This window comes from Alternaria atra (assembly GCF_907166805.1).
Source record: "Alternaria atra isolate CS162 genome assembly, contig: 21, whole genome shotgun sequence".
In the NCBI taxonomy this organism is placed as follows: Eukaryota; Fungi; Ascomycota; class Dothideomycetes; order Pleosporales; family Pleosporaceae; genus Alternaria; species Alternaria atra.
Window position 1 is genome coordinate 4,843,130 of NW_025091319.1, and position 13,478 is coordinate 4,856,607.

At 50.9% G+C, this 13,478-nt stretch overlaps 6 protein-coding genes across 6 annotated transcripts; 3 read left to right on the forward strand and 3 right to left on the reverse strand.

Annotated features, from left to right (window-relative positions):
* Nucleotides 1–19: 19 nt before the first annotated feature.
* On the reverse strand, nucleotides 20–1,215 carry ALTATR162_LOCUS2054 (uncharacterized protein; the record flags this gene model as incomplete). Its single annotated transcript, XM_043309656.1, has 3 exons — nucleotides 20–619; nucleotides 672–1,100; nucleotides 1,192–1,215. 3 exons carry the CDS (start codon nucleotides 1,213–1,215, stop codon nucleotides 20–22), a joined length of 1,053 nt encoding a protein of 350 aa, XP_043165591.1.
* Nucleotides 1,216–1,478: 263 nt separating this feature from the next.
* Nucleotides 1,479–2,036, forward strand: ALTATR162_LOCUS2055 (uncharacterized protein; the record flags this gene model as incomplete). The annotated part of the gene is made up of 2 exons (XM_043309657.1): nucleotides 1,479–1,583; nucleotides 1,632–2,036. 2 exons carry the CDS (start codon nucleotides 1,479–1,481, stop codon nucleotides 2,034–2,036), a joined length of 510 nt encoding a protein of 169 aa, XP_043165592.1.
* Nucleotides 2,037–4,352: 2,316 nt separating this feature from the next.
* Nucleotides 4,353–6,473, reverse strand: ALTATR162_LOCUS2056 (uncharacterized protein; the record flags this gene model as incomplete). The annotated part of the gene is made up of 1 exon (XM_043309658.1): nucleotides 4,353–6,473. The coding sequence occupies one exon, from the start codon at nucleotides 6,471–6,473 to the stop codon at nucleotides 4,353–4,355; it is 2,121 nt and encodes a 706-aa protein (XP_043165593.1).
* Nucleotides 6,474–6,868: 395 nt separating this feature from the next.
* On the forward strand, nucleotides 6,869–9,295 carry ALTATR162_LOCUS2057 (uncharacterized protein; the record flags this gene model as incomplete). The annotated part of the gene is made up of 1 exon (XM_043309659.1): nucleotides 6,869–9,295. One exon carries the CDS (start codon nucleotides 6,869–6,871, stop codon nucleotides 9,293–9,295), a length of 2,427 nt encoding a protein of 808 aa, XP_043165594.1.
* Nucleotides 9,296–9,436: 141 nt separating this feature from the next.
* On the reverse strand, nucleotides 9,437–11,485 carry ALTATR162_LOCUS2058 (uncharacterized protein; the record flags this gene model as incomplete). The annotated part of the gene is made up of 1 exon (XM_043309660.1): nucleotides 9,437–11,485. The coding sequence occupies one exon, from the start codon at nucleotides 11,483–11,485 to the stop codon at nucleotides 9,437–9,439; it is 2,049 nt and encodes a 682-aa protein (XP_043165595.1).
* Nucleotides 11,486–11,855: 370 nt separating this feature from the next.
* Nucleotides 11,856–13,423, forward strand: ALTATR162_LOCUS2059 (uncharacterized protein; the record flags this gene model as incomplete). Its single annotated transcript, XM_043309661.1, has 3 exons — nucleotides 11,856–11,904; nucleotides 11,958–12,005; nucleotides 12,132–13,423. The coding sequence occupies 3 exons, from the start codon at nucleotides 11,856–11,858 to the stop codon at nucleotides 13,421–13,423; spliced, it is 1,389 nt and encodes a 462-aa protein (XP_043165596.1).
* Between the last annotated feature and the right edge of the window lie 55 nt (nucleotides 13,424–13,478).

Here is a 13,478-nt window from a genome sequence, read left to right on the forward strand (position 1 = left end):
CTGAGGCTCGTTGAAGAAATTATACACTGCGCTCTGGGCTCTCGCCCTCGGCGACAACAGCCACGCCCAGCCCCCGGTCGGGAGACTGGAGGACGAGTTGTTCGTGCCGCCTTGCTCGGATGAAATCCGACACACTTTTGATCAAAATAAACCAGCCGACAATCATCAAGCCGTAAGCTATCCAGTCACTGCCTGTAATGGCACTCGCCGCGGGTGTCATGTCACTGCCACCCGTGCTTCCACTGCCAACCTTGTTGGGGTCGAAGTCGTGCGCATTCGGATCACTTGGAACACCACCGTCGAATCCTTGCCCAGGGTTGTCATTGCTGCCGTTGTTCGGACTAAGTACGGCGGAGCGGAAACCAAAACCGAATTGTACGAGTGTGATACCGAGACCAGCGCGGGATCCATTCTTTGCGGCGTGGGTAGTGTGGAGCAGGTAGGTGAGGAGGAAACCGACGAGTTGGAAGGACATGGATATTATGGCGTTCCAGAGGAAACTGAAGAGGGAGCCGACGGGGAGACCTTCGACGAAGACTTCATCGCCAAAAGTGCCGGGAGCGAGGATGGTGGTTTCCCAGTAGGGTGGTGTTGCGTCTGCGGCAGCTTGTTCGTATGTCTGGTGGTTGTTAGCAGTGCTTGGTATACCGTGTCGATAACCCAGTACGTACCGGAGGCTTCTCCTCGGCATCCTCCCCTCTGGTTGGCTTTGCGCTCAGATTCGCCCACACGCCACCATTTCCTCCACCGTAGACCCGTCCGCTGCTCGGCGCCTGTGTGTTGAATACTGGCAGTTCCGTCACTCTCCTTTGGATGCCCGGTGCCACAGGCTCGTCTTCTGTCCTTGGGTTTCCCCGCATCAGCCGCTGCCGATCATCGCGCCCATCGTTATCGTCGTCGTCGTCATCGGAATCCGAGTCGAAGGTATCGGCGAGTGTGCGGTCTTCCTCGTTTGGTGTCGGATCCTCGGACAAGAGACGTCGTGATGTGCCGTTTGGTGATGATGCGCGAGAGTGGAATGATGGTGGCGGCGAGGCAGGCGGCCACTGCTGACCGGACTGCAACCTCTGGGGTGATTCTTCTTCGTCCTGGGCGGCTACCTGAATCAATGCGTTAGTGTTGCCGTTGTGAAAGCAATATAAGGGGGGTTGCGCAGGCGCATGATGCTCCGGACGAACTGGGACAGCGTACCCTCTCGTAGCCCTGGCTAGGCATGTTGCGCGGATAACCGGATGTGTGACGTGAAGCGTGCGACGGTAGATTTATCCTGTGTCGTCTAGGAAAGAGGTGGTAGGAATAGCCAAGGCAGCGAGTGTGGACGAGAGAAAGGCGGCGGTTGTAGAAGGGAAGTGCAGGTGGTGGAGCGTGTCAGGCGGCAGGTGCAGCGGAGGAGGCGTTTCAAATGCAACTTGCCTGACTTTGTCGCTTTTGGGCCATGCGACACAGGCGCTGCGCCACGATCCAATAATGCACGGACGATGCAACTGGACCCTGGTTACCGAAGCATCATCGACTTTTGGTCTGGAAACAAAGTGAAGAATACCCGCCTGTCGCAATCTACACGCACCATCATGGCAAATACTGTGAGTTTACAACAACGCACCCAGACATAGTTGGCTAACAAATTTCAGATCACAAAACAATACACCCGCCTGCTCGCCCTCTGGCCAAAGGACGCTTTGCGCCCCAATCTTCCATTCACACGCGCAATCGAGCATCATGGTAAACCATTCGGCCTACAACCCATAACTCCCGTCCCCGAAGAAGGCGCAAAACCACAGTCTCCCGCACCTACAACACCTGCCGCATCGGCACCACCTGCGAATCCCAAGCTCGAGCAAGGCCAAGTAAACGCATTGTTCTCGTTACTGGAGAACCGGTATAGCACTAAATATGCCCTATCGCCGGGCGTACTAAAGCCAACGTCTGCGCCGGAGCACTACACAAGGTTGATGGAGGAGATTGAGCGGGCGCCCAAAAAGACGTGGTGGGAGGCCAAGCTAGACCAGTGGAAAATGAAGATTCGATGGTCATGAGGAACGGAACAACGACTTTGTACTATATCATGAAGAATGTAAAATAAAGAGATCACATCATAGACATGCGGGTATACTTTGGTTCACTTTACTTCACTACGGCAGTTGCGCTTACTTGAGTGCGCAGGACTACGCTTTCACCACTCGTCTTCATCCTCGTCAAATCGTAAGACGCGTTAAAAATTCGTTCATTTCTGTTGCCTTTACTTAACTGCGTCATCGATGAAGATGCTGTACCTATAGTGCATAGTATTTTCGACATAGTCACCATACATGTCGGCAGAGAGGGGGCTAAGTTTCCGTGTCAAAGGCGTTGATGGCATGCAAGAGGACACCACCAGCTGAGCAAACATCATGGAGAGTGAGCATGGAAGACTTCAATCAAATGAATCTCTCACTTCACCATGGTCTATTCTGCTCTGCAACATAGCGAATGCTAAAGAGCAAGAAGGCTGATGACATCAAGTCACTTCCAGGATGTCCTGTTGAGTGACAAGAAGCTTATTACGGAAACGATGACTATGGAGGAAAGTATGTAGAGATTAGTCAATGCATTCACTGAACACATCCCATCCCATGTGTTGGAGAATACAACTTCAAACGGGAAGTTGCGATTGACGAGAGTATATCCAGATGTCATTTCATATGTCACCGAAGCACCAGATTCAACGCCTAACCCCATCAGTGCTAGCGTTACCACCCGCCCTGAGGAAGGACTTCTGAACGCAGAACAACCGCCTTCGAGGAAGTGTTACTAAATCAATATTCCGGCCTCCACTTTGAGCCCACAACATCATGGATGATACCGTCGAACAGCATGATGAGCCTCTCACTAAGGCTCACGCCTTGCCCGCTTTACCTACCGAGCTTTGGCTCACCATATTCGAGCATGTGGTCACGTACGACGCACACATTTTCGACCAGTCTTATGAATACAGAAAAGAAAGAACGCGTGATCTACAGAGATTACAGTATGTTTGCAGGTCTTGGAGGGTAATATATTTGCTAAACTAGTCTCATGAACCATATGTCTGACACTGTATAGGATATGCTAAAGCCACTCTCCTATCACCACATCGCACTCAATGGCAACGGTGATCATCCGGGAACTTGCCGTTCTCATTTTGTTCTTACGACAGATCACATTGCAGCTCTGGCCCGTATCTTGGACCAAACGACCGATTCTGGTACCCCAAAAGCTTCTTTGGTTCGCTCATTCTGGATCCAAAGAGATTGTCGTGAAGAAGTTACTGGATCAGCCTTGGGGGCATTACAAGAAGCACTGCCTGCTCTAATTTCCCGCATGACAAACCTAAGCGAGCTATGTTGCCATGTGGACCTACATGGCTCTCAAATGGCATCCATCGCACGCTCTCACAGATTACAGCTCACGAAACTGGCTGTAGATTGCGCTGCCCCGTACGGTAGCCTCATGAAACCGCCAGAAGTGCTTCCATTTCTGAAACACTTTACGGCTCTGACAGATCTCCACATTGGAATCCACAGCCAGACGGGCGTCTTGGACTCGATGGAACCTCCTAACCTGCCGAATCTACATACACTCCAAATAGTCGCGGATGGAACCGTCGATGCCTTGATGATTTGGCTTTCACGATGGATCATGCCCGGGCTTTCAGCTTTTGCATGCCTAAAATCTAATGACGTTGGCTTCTCAAAGTACTTGCGCGAAGAGGCTGATGGCCTGTTCGCTTTCATGGCGAAGCACGGAGCTGGCTTAAGGATGGTGAAAATCAACGACAGTTGTCGAGACATTCGACACGCAGTCTTTTCCCATACACCATGTTTGAACGTATATCATATCTTCGACGTACAGGATATTTTCGACGATCTTCCCACGTCAGTTACTCAAATTGTTCTCCCCCGGTTCGGTACAAATCTAGGTTATCAAGTGGTAGTTCTTAGGGCGCTTGTCCAGACTGTGCAACTACTACCACCAGAAAAGAGGCTACATATCATTCGCGTGGTCAAGAACATGATGATAGACAGACGGTATCAATCCAAACCAGGGCCGTTTAATTGGCGGGAGACGATGCGACATGCTGACACGAGAAGAGTGGTCACTTGGAGGGAGTTCAACATTCATGCAAAAAAGCTGCTAAAGCTGGGTGTTTCGATATTAGATGAACAAGATGTCGCTCTCACGGACGTTTTGGAGGAGATGGAAGCACCACAGGAATCGATTTGCACAGATTTTGTAGAGAGCGCAACTGATACATTGCTAGGATCAGATCAATAGTGTACGTCGTATGCTGAGAGCAAAAACGCCTGTTCGATTGTTCCATGTCATATTTGTACTCACATGCCCCTCGTGAAACCTTCACACTCAACATCCCAATGTGACGGCCAAACCGGCCCCTCATACCCATCCCAACCACCGCACATCATCCCAACAGCAAGCAGCAGGCCCGCCGCACTCGGGAAATACGGCGTGGGCACCCTTGTCCCACCCTCCGGCATACCTACCTCATCGAAAGCATTGTTCACATCAAGCAACTGACTAACCGCTCGTTCTGCATCACCTCTCCTTGCTTCCGTGATGGCCAATAGTGGGAAGTCCCAGCCGTACGAAAAGGGAAAGTTCCAGGTCTCGTGCACCTTTGCAATAGTGTTATTGAAGATCGTCGTGTTGACGCGAGAGTCTGGAGGAAGCCAACCGACGAGACCAATTAGGCCTGGGTGGTCTTCTGTATACTCTGGTGTAGTCCACATATCTGGTATACCCTCGTATGTTACATATGCATCCTCTTCAGTAGGGAAAGGCGCGAGATTATCATGTACGTGTGTCCAAGGCTCTGGGATGGACTTGTTTTGTCGTGCTCGCCACTTTGACGCTACATCGAGACCGAAACGCCAATATGCCAGCTCGAAAGCCGGATTGATAGTGTCATTAGGTTTAGTGTTTTCAGAGACTGGGTATAAAGGCGGGCCAAGATCGTAGCGATTCGTTGTAGAATTCCAGAAAGCATAGCTGGCCATGAAGTCGGCCACCCCTGTCAAGATGTCATCCCATTTTTCGAGAGTCTTTTCGGTCGGGAAAGATCGATACTCCATCTCGGCAAAGTACATGGGATGTGGTTGTTGCCAGATGAGCAGACTGTTGATCTCGCCTGGCGCAGATCGACCGCTTGGGTCACTCATCTTGCCGATGCGCGCGCCTTCGTATCCTTGTTTTTCCGCTCGGTCGAAGCTGCTGGGCAGGAAGCGCTTATAAACGCCGACACTGCGATCGTAAAGGTCCCATTTGTCCCAGAACATCCAATGGGCTAGATGCCAGAATACCATCTCCATGTGAAACTTGCCGTACCAACCATTGTTCACCAAGCCGGATTCTTGTGCGGGATCTTTGCCGGCCCCGTTCACAGCAAGGAGGTACTGAGAAAGGATTGTGCGGCGCTGCAACTCATTTGCAGAAGAGTTGCTAGCTGAAGGAAGTGACAAGAATGCGCCGGTCGACCAGTAGTCTGCCCACCACGTTTGAGCCTTCTGTTTGACCGCGTCGGGGGTGCAAGATATGTTGGCCACGCGAGGAGCATACGTCACAGTGAACGAAAGCTTTTCGGAGTTCTGGCTGGCGGCTAAGATGTACTTGTGCTCATCGCTGTGTAGGCGCGAGAGCCGAGCATACCCTTCCCAGGCAATATCCGCTACATACGTCGTCGCATCCAAATTGTGAGTGATCGTTGCGCCCTTGTTTCTATATTCGTCTGTCGTGGAATGGTTTGAAGTAGCGTTGAAGAAACCGACGAATGGTGCATCAAACTTATTCTTCCCGGTCGCGTAAGGGAAGTCGAAGAAAGCACCCAACCCTGCTGTTCTCACCAGGCTAGACGATATCTCTACAGCCACAGTGTCCGTCTCTGGACTGGCAATAGTTGTCACCACAACTTCTGATCCATTGATAGAGAAGGACGACCTGATGGCACCTTCCCAGAGCTCCAATATCTGCTCTTTGTCACTAAGCAGGTCTTCAGTGACATTTCCACCCGCAATGCCACCGAACCACAAGCCAACTCTTCCCAGATTGATTCGATGTGGATTCGCAATCATCCATTGACTGATGTCCTTCTGTTCAGGATTGGGTTGCGCATAGTTGACGAGACGATCGTGAGTCCACCAGTCAACGCCGGTATAGTCCGATGGAAGTGTCTGATTTGGTGTTGAAGGCAGACTGGAGTTGTGCCACCCCCATGATGAGAGGGTATTGTGCGGAAGGAAGGTCTGCAGTCCGGTAACGTCAACCCCAAATGCAAAGTTTCCGTTGCCTACTTGGACTGGGCTATATGAGTGCGAACGGTTAAGCTTGAGATTGTACTGCTGGATAATCGACTTGCGATCAATCTTGCTCTCCACGCCTGTCGACGCAAAAGAAAGCAAAAACAAAGCCCCGACCCACGTCTCCAGTTGCATCGAAAACATGATGGCTTCGTGATTCGTTCGCAACAGGTACTATTCATTCATATTTATAGGGCTTATGACGGCATCCTCCGTGGCGCCTAAATTCCGGTTGATCATCGTCTAGCTGATCATTGCCATCGGCGGGGTCAACCATAGAGCGCATAGCATCGGGATATCACAAGCCGAAAGTACGGAACTGTTACGGTCTATCATTGCGCCCTACTCCACATCATCATGGATACGACGATGGATGTGAACAGTGAGGGACCAAGAATGCGGGGAGTGTGGAGGAGGCTGCAGGCTCTAAAGCGATCGCACTAACCAGCCTAGGACGCGTTCTTATCGATAAAGATCTCTAGAGGATTGGAAAACTTTTGGCTGGCAACACGAAACGCGTATCCAACGCGACAACCAAAATGTCTAAGGAAAAGAGCAGCGAACCTAGAGTAGAACGGATGGAGGACCAGCCAGTGGAACTGAAAAAGGGAAAGAAAAGAAAGAGAGCTCAGCCGGCAAAGGATGGCTGGAGCGGCAAGAAGGGAGCAGGGCAATTGATTAAGTTCGACAACTCTGATGATGAGACTCCTAAGCCTACTCCGGAGAAGGCAGCCCAAGCTGCCGACACCAAAGAAACGAAAAGCGTTGTCAACCCCTCAGTTGAGCAGCCAGCGGAGGCGCACAAGCGCAAGAAATCAGAAGCGGCCCAATCCACCCAAACCCAGCAAAAGCCCAACCAACAAGTGCGGCTGAAGAACAAGCATCCCGATAAGTCTCGAGTTCCCCAGCAGGATCTAAGAGTGCCATCCCACGTTATCTTAAAGCGTGACGAGTTACGGCAGGTCCGCAAGCAGCTTCCAATCTGGCCACAGGCGGACGCGATTAGGGCAGCTCTCCAAAGGAACAATGTCCTCGTACTAACCGGAGAGACTGGTTCTGGAAAATCAACACAAGTGCCGCAGTTTTTGGCCAACGAGTCCTGGTGTACCGGATGTATAGCGATCACGCAGCCTCGAAGAGTAGCAGCAATCTCCCTAGCACGTCGCGTCGCAGACGAGATGGGTAGCTTGCTTGGCGACAAAGGTCCTACAGCCAAGGTGGGGTACAGCGTTCGTTTCGATACTGCCGCAGGAAAGCATACCAAAGTCAAGTTTCTGACAGAGGGTATGCTGCTTCAAGAGATGCTCAGAGATCCAAATATGTTGCAGTACAGCGCGATAGTTGTAGACGAGGTTCACGAGCGAAGTGTTAATGTCGACTTGATTCTTGGATTCTTGAGGAACCTGGTGGCCGCTAAAGAGGGTAGCACAGCAAGGAAGCATCCGCTCAAGGTTGTAGTAATGAGTGCTACAGCAGACGTGGAGAGTCTTGTCAAGTTCTTTGGAGACAGCCAACCTGTATCGAACACCGAGAAGACGGTAGCGAAAACTGCGACAGAAAACAAGGGCAACGTCTCGACCTGCTACGTGGAGGGACGCCAATATCCAGTCAAAACGGTGTACCTGCCGCAGCCAACGCAGGATTGGGTCGAAGCAGCTCTAAAGCTTGTCTTTCAAATACATTACAAGGAACCTTTGCCGGGCGACATACTGGTGTTTCTGACTGGTCAAGATACTATCGAAGGGCTCGAGAAGCTTATAAATGACTACGCTGAAGGTATGGACGACGAGGTTCCCAAGCTTCTTGTGCTGCCTCTTTTCGCCGCCCTTCCGCAACATGCCCAACAACGTATCTTCCAGCCAGCACCCTACCGCACACGACGCGTCATCCTTGCGACCAACATTGCTGAAACGTCAGTTACTGTTCCTGGTGTTCGCTTTGTGGTAGACTGCGGCAAGTCGAAGATAAAGCAATTCCGGAATCGCCTGGGCCTCGAATCGCTGCTCGTGAAACCAATCTCCAAGTCTGCAGCTATTCAACGCAAAGGTCGAGCTGGTCGCGAGGCACCTGGTCAGTGCTATCGACTCTACACCGAAAGCGGCTATAATACTATGGAAGAACGCACAACACCCGAGATTCTGCGTTGCGACCTTAGTCAGGCAATCTTGACGATGAAAGCACGAGGTGTCGACGACGTACTCGGTTTCCCATTCCTCGATCGGCCACCGCGAGAAGCCCTGGAGAAAGCGCTCTTGCAGCTCTTGAATCTACAAGCACTTACCGAGACCGGTGAGATCAGCGACACTGGTCTCAAGATTGCTAAATTCCCGCTCACACCTACACTAGGACGAGTACTAGTCGAAGCAGCAAAACCAGAACGTGACTGCCTACTCGACGTGGTCGATGTCATATCTGCACTTAGCGTCGAGAACGTCTTCCTGAACCTTGTGACTGAAGAGCGCAAAGAAGAAGCAGAAGCAGCTCGACGCGAGCTGTATCGTCGAGAAGGTGACCACTTGACACTTCTCATGGCCGTTCAACGATATGCCGCTGAACAGAAGCCACATCGCCGAGCCTGGTGTGACAAGCACTATATATCTCACCGTGCTATGGAGAACGTAATGAACATCAGGAAACAACTACGACAGCAATGCACACAACAGAAGCTACTATCGACCGACGACGAGGAGTCTGAAAATGCCCCTTCGGAAGCTCGAAGTCAAGCTATATTGGCGTGCATGTTACGTGGTTTCATCTCCAATACAGCGAGGTTGATGCCGGATGGCAGCTACAAAACGTTGATAGGCAACCAAACGGTAGCAATTCACCCTAGTTCAGTGCTTTTTGGAAAGAAAGTGGAGGCTATTGTGTTTAACGAATTTGTGTTCACGGGCAAAGCGTGGGCTAGGGGCGTTAGTGCGGTTCAACTGGATTGGGTGTCGGAAGTTGTTGAAGCCATCATGTAGATTAAGCGGTAATATAGTCGTTTATTGAGTTATAACTGCCATCCTCTGTTGTTCTTCTTTAATAAACCTTTATTCTCAAGCAGAATGTGTACATGTACAGCTCGTATGCAGCTAAGGTTAAGCAAGCTCACCGCAGGTCTACTACCTTCTCCTTCCCACTCCTGCACCCTCCTTGTCCGCCAGACTAACAACTTCACCAATACCTGCTGCCTCCTGCTCATCCTCCAGCGCACGAATTTCCTCCCTGCAATCCCACCACTTCTCCTCTGCCCTCTCGAAACCCAACTTCTTGATTTCCTTTGGGCTCTTCTCGGCCATCTTGCCCTTCTTCTCCAACTCTTCCAGAATGATATTTTGCCACTGCTCTGAAGTACGGGCGTAGAAGTCACGTAAAGATTCGAAAGGACGCGGGTGTGGAAGAGTGTCGGTGAGCGCGGAAATCTCCTCCTGGGGCCCAAGATCTTCGGAATGGATAGGAGCGACAGCAGGGGACTCCAAAACGCTGGTTGGGGCTGTCGATACAGACTTATCGTCTTCGTCGCCTTCTTCGTCTTCAGACTCATCATCCTCGTCTTCTTCGTCCGAGTCGGCTTCGTCTTCGCTGCCTTGCCAGTCTTCAAGATCGCGCTTGAAGATCTCAGTTACGCCGTCTAGATGATTGAGATTGACAGACCAGAGTTCATCGAAAGTGAACTCGCGATCGCCTTTCTCGAACGTGCCACCGTATATGTAGAGCGTATCAGCTTGCACCGTAAGTGCGGCGTTAAATCTTGGGTGTGGGAATTCAAAAATCTTCGGCTTCTCGGGACGCGCTTCTTCCTCTTCCTCTTCCTCTTTAGCTTTCTTAGCTTCGTCATCAGAGTCAGCATCTGAAGAGACACCGGCCTTCATCTCAAGAGCCTTGAGATTAGCTAAAAGTTCCTCCTTTGCGGCCTTGCCACGATCTCGGCGATTGATGTTTGCCTGCTGAGCAGCCTTCTTGTTCGCATTCAGCTTCGGTCGACGTAGAGTAAGTGGCATGTAACGGTTACGCTCAACGTTCCAGATAAAAAGCTGATTGAAGAACTCGGAATCAATACCCTCCTCACTTTCCTCCACATCGTGCACACCACCGAATAGAACTCCTCGACCTTTATGGTAGGCCATTGTTGCACCCGCGCGCGCCGGGTTCGGTGCATTCGCTGGTTTCTTTCGCTTCTCCCACGATACAGTCGGAAGCGTTGTGGATGGCTGATCAGCAGGTGGAGGTGTGATACGTATGAACCAGGTATCGTCGTGAACCTTCGGCTTCAGCACCATGCGTGATGCCGGGCCGCCACCACTGCTCTTCTTACCCTTGCCTTGCTGCTGTTGCTTGCCACCAGCTTGGGTTTTGACACGAGAGTACCCACCATAGATGACTGCACCTTGCTCATGTGGCAGCAGACTAAAACTCGATCGCGCGTCGGGTACTGCGCGGGCTGCCTGGAGCTTTGGTGTATGCCACGAGAAGTTGACGCAGTCGTATATCCAAAGATCGTTGAGATATTTTGTCGTAGCAGATGTGTCTTGGAAACCGCCAAACAGGATAATGTACTGTTTGAAGCCAACCATGCGATGTCCGCTTCGCGCTGGCGGAGCGGCTGTCTTGCTCTTCCCCTCCATGCGCGTCCATTCTCTAGTCACCGGATCAAGCTTCCAGAAGTCGTTGTAGTGATAGAACGTCCCTTGCTTCGGGGAACTGAACTCTCCGCCAAATAGATAGATTTCTTTTGTGTTTGCAGCTCGACACCAGGCATGCCCAGATCGAGGCAGTGGTGAGTTCGGACTTGTGACTTGCTTCCAGGAATCTTGCTTGATGTTGTAAATCATGAGATCATTGAAAAACTTCGCGGTCGCTCCGTTGAAGTACTCGCCTCCGAACAAGAAGATCTCATTTTCGTTTGCTGGATTGGCGATGAGCGTGCTCGAAGTCCGGGCAGAGGGCGGCTCAGCGGGTATTTCCGTTATCGCATGGTGTTGTTCCTGCTCTTTCGCGTACTGTGCTAAGATGTCATCCAGGTCGACATCCTCCGCATCAGAGTCGATCTCCTGTGTCTTCGATGCGACCTTCTTGTCTTTTTTGCCTGCTTTCTTCTCTTGCTTAGCGGCCTTTGCAGCTTTAGCTGCTGCTTTGCCTCCCGCCGCCGCCTTCTTCTTGTCTTTGGCCATGTCTAAATTTGGAGCTTGAATCAATGCAGTTGCAAAATGCTGTATGGGTGGGAGCTATTCGGGCTGCCGATAGAAAGTTCTCCGCGTTTTGCCCCTCAGTTGGAAAATTTCCCAGCGTCGACGTTGATTGTACAGCACCTTGCTTCCAATTTCGCGAACGTCCAAATTGATCACGATTGAAGACTCCAGATCTTGAATATTGTAACAAATAAGTGCGATATTGCAAATGCAAGTGCAAGTTATCGCGTGCAGCCTGTCCCGTACCAGCAATCCTTCGGAGCAGGCGCTACGGGGTGGGCTTTCTTATCGATAGCGATGTATACATTCACTACTCCCCGCCTTACATCCGACACTACAAACAATGACGAAGATGATACAAGCAGCAAAGATCCTCGGACAGAGGAGTCACCTAGTACCTGGTATCATACTGACCTCTCACGATCATTCAGATTTCCTGACTGATTACGAACAGGCAAGTTGAGAATAACGGAGCACTTCTTCGAAGTACCCCGTGATTATTGTACGTTACAATCATTTCATATTCCGCAAGCCATTGGCTATCTACAAGTGATAGCTTCATGCAAGACTACCGGCTCAAGAATTGTATAGAGCTACAATATCGTGCTAACACTTCCTTCCTCCTCAGCCAATCCTTCTGCAGGAACAATCCAACTCTTCGCTCGCTCCGCTCTGAAAGCCGAGAAGCCCGCAGACTACACTTCCAAGTCGCATCTTGAATCCACCAAGACCCAACTCCCATGGCTCGTATATCTACAAGGCGGCCCAGGCTTCGAGTGCCGCAGCCCCGAAAAGGTATCCTGGACTCAGACGATTCTCGATAAAGGTTACCAAGTGCTCATGTTAGACCAACGTGGAACTGGTCTTTCAACAGCAATAAGCCAGTCGAGCCTACAGTTGAGGGGTGACGAGAAGGTGCAGGCAGATTATATGAAGAGCTTTAGAGCTGATAGTATTGTCAAAGACTGCGAGGCTGTAAGAAAAGCATTGACGGAGGACTATCCCGAAGAAAAGAAGAAATGGAGCATCATGGGACAGAGTTTTGGAGGATTCTGTTGCTTAAGTTACTTGTCCTTCTATCCTGAAGGAGTCAAAGAAGCGTTTCTCTTCGGCGGCTTGCCACCACTAAGAGATGGTCCAGATGAAGTTTATGAGCGCCTTTACGCACGTGTCAAGAGCAGGAACGAAGGATACTACGCAAAATACCCTGAAGACATCGATCGCGTCAAACGCATCGTCAAACTCCTCTCTCGCTTCGGCGATACCACCGTACGCGTCCAAGGCGGCGAAGGCTACCTTTCTGCACGTCGCTTCCTGCAACTTGGAATCTACTTCGGTAAACATGGAGGCTTCGATGACGTCCACGAATTTGTTCTCCGTGCCGACACTGATCTGATTCAGTTCGGACATCTGACACGACCCACCGTTCTCGCACTAGAGGCAGCACAAAGCTGGGACACGAACGTCATCTATGCACTTCTTCATGAGCCGATCTACTGTCAAGGCGAGGCCTCGAATTGGTCTGCAGAGCGTCTCCTTCCTAAACACCCTGAGTTCTCCCTCTCCCGAGTGGACAGCGACGAACCAGTCTATTTCACGGGCGAGATGATCTATCCTTTCATGTTCGACGTTTACCCAGAGCTCGCCAAGCTCAAGACTGTTGGCAAGCTTTTGGCGGAAGAGAAAGACTGGCCGCGACTGTACGACAAAGAGCAATTGAGGAAGAATGATGTACCGACGTATGCTGCGGTGTACATTGATGATATGTACGTTGACCTTGATCTAAGTATGGAGACGGCAAATACTATCAAGGGATGCAAGACCTTCGTCACGAACACAATGTACCACAACGGGATCGGAGCCAAGACGGATGAGGTGCTGAAGCAGATTTTCTCTCTGAGAGATGATGTTATGGATTAGGGAGGAGAATTTATTGAAGGCTGGTATCTCATGTTACTCTTGGTATGGTGCTAAG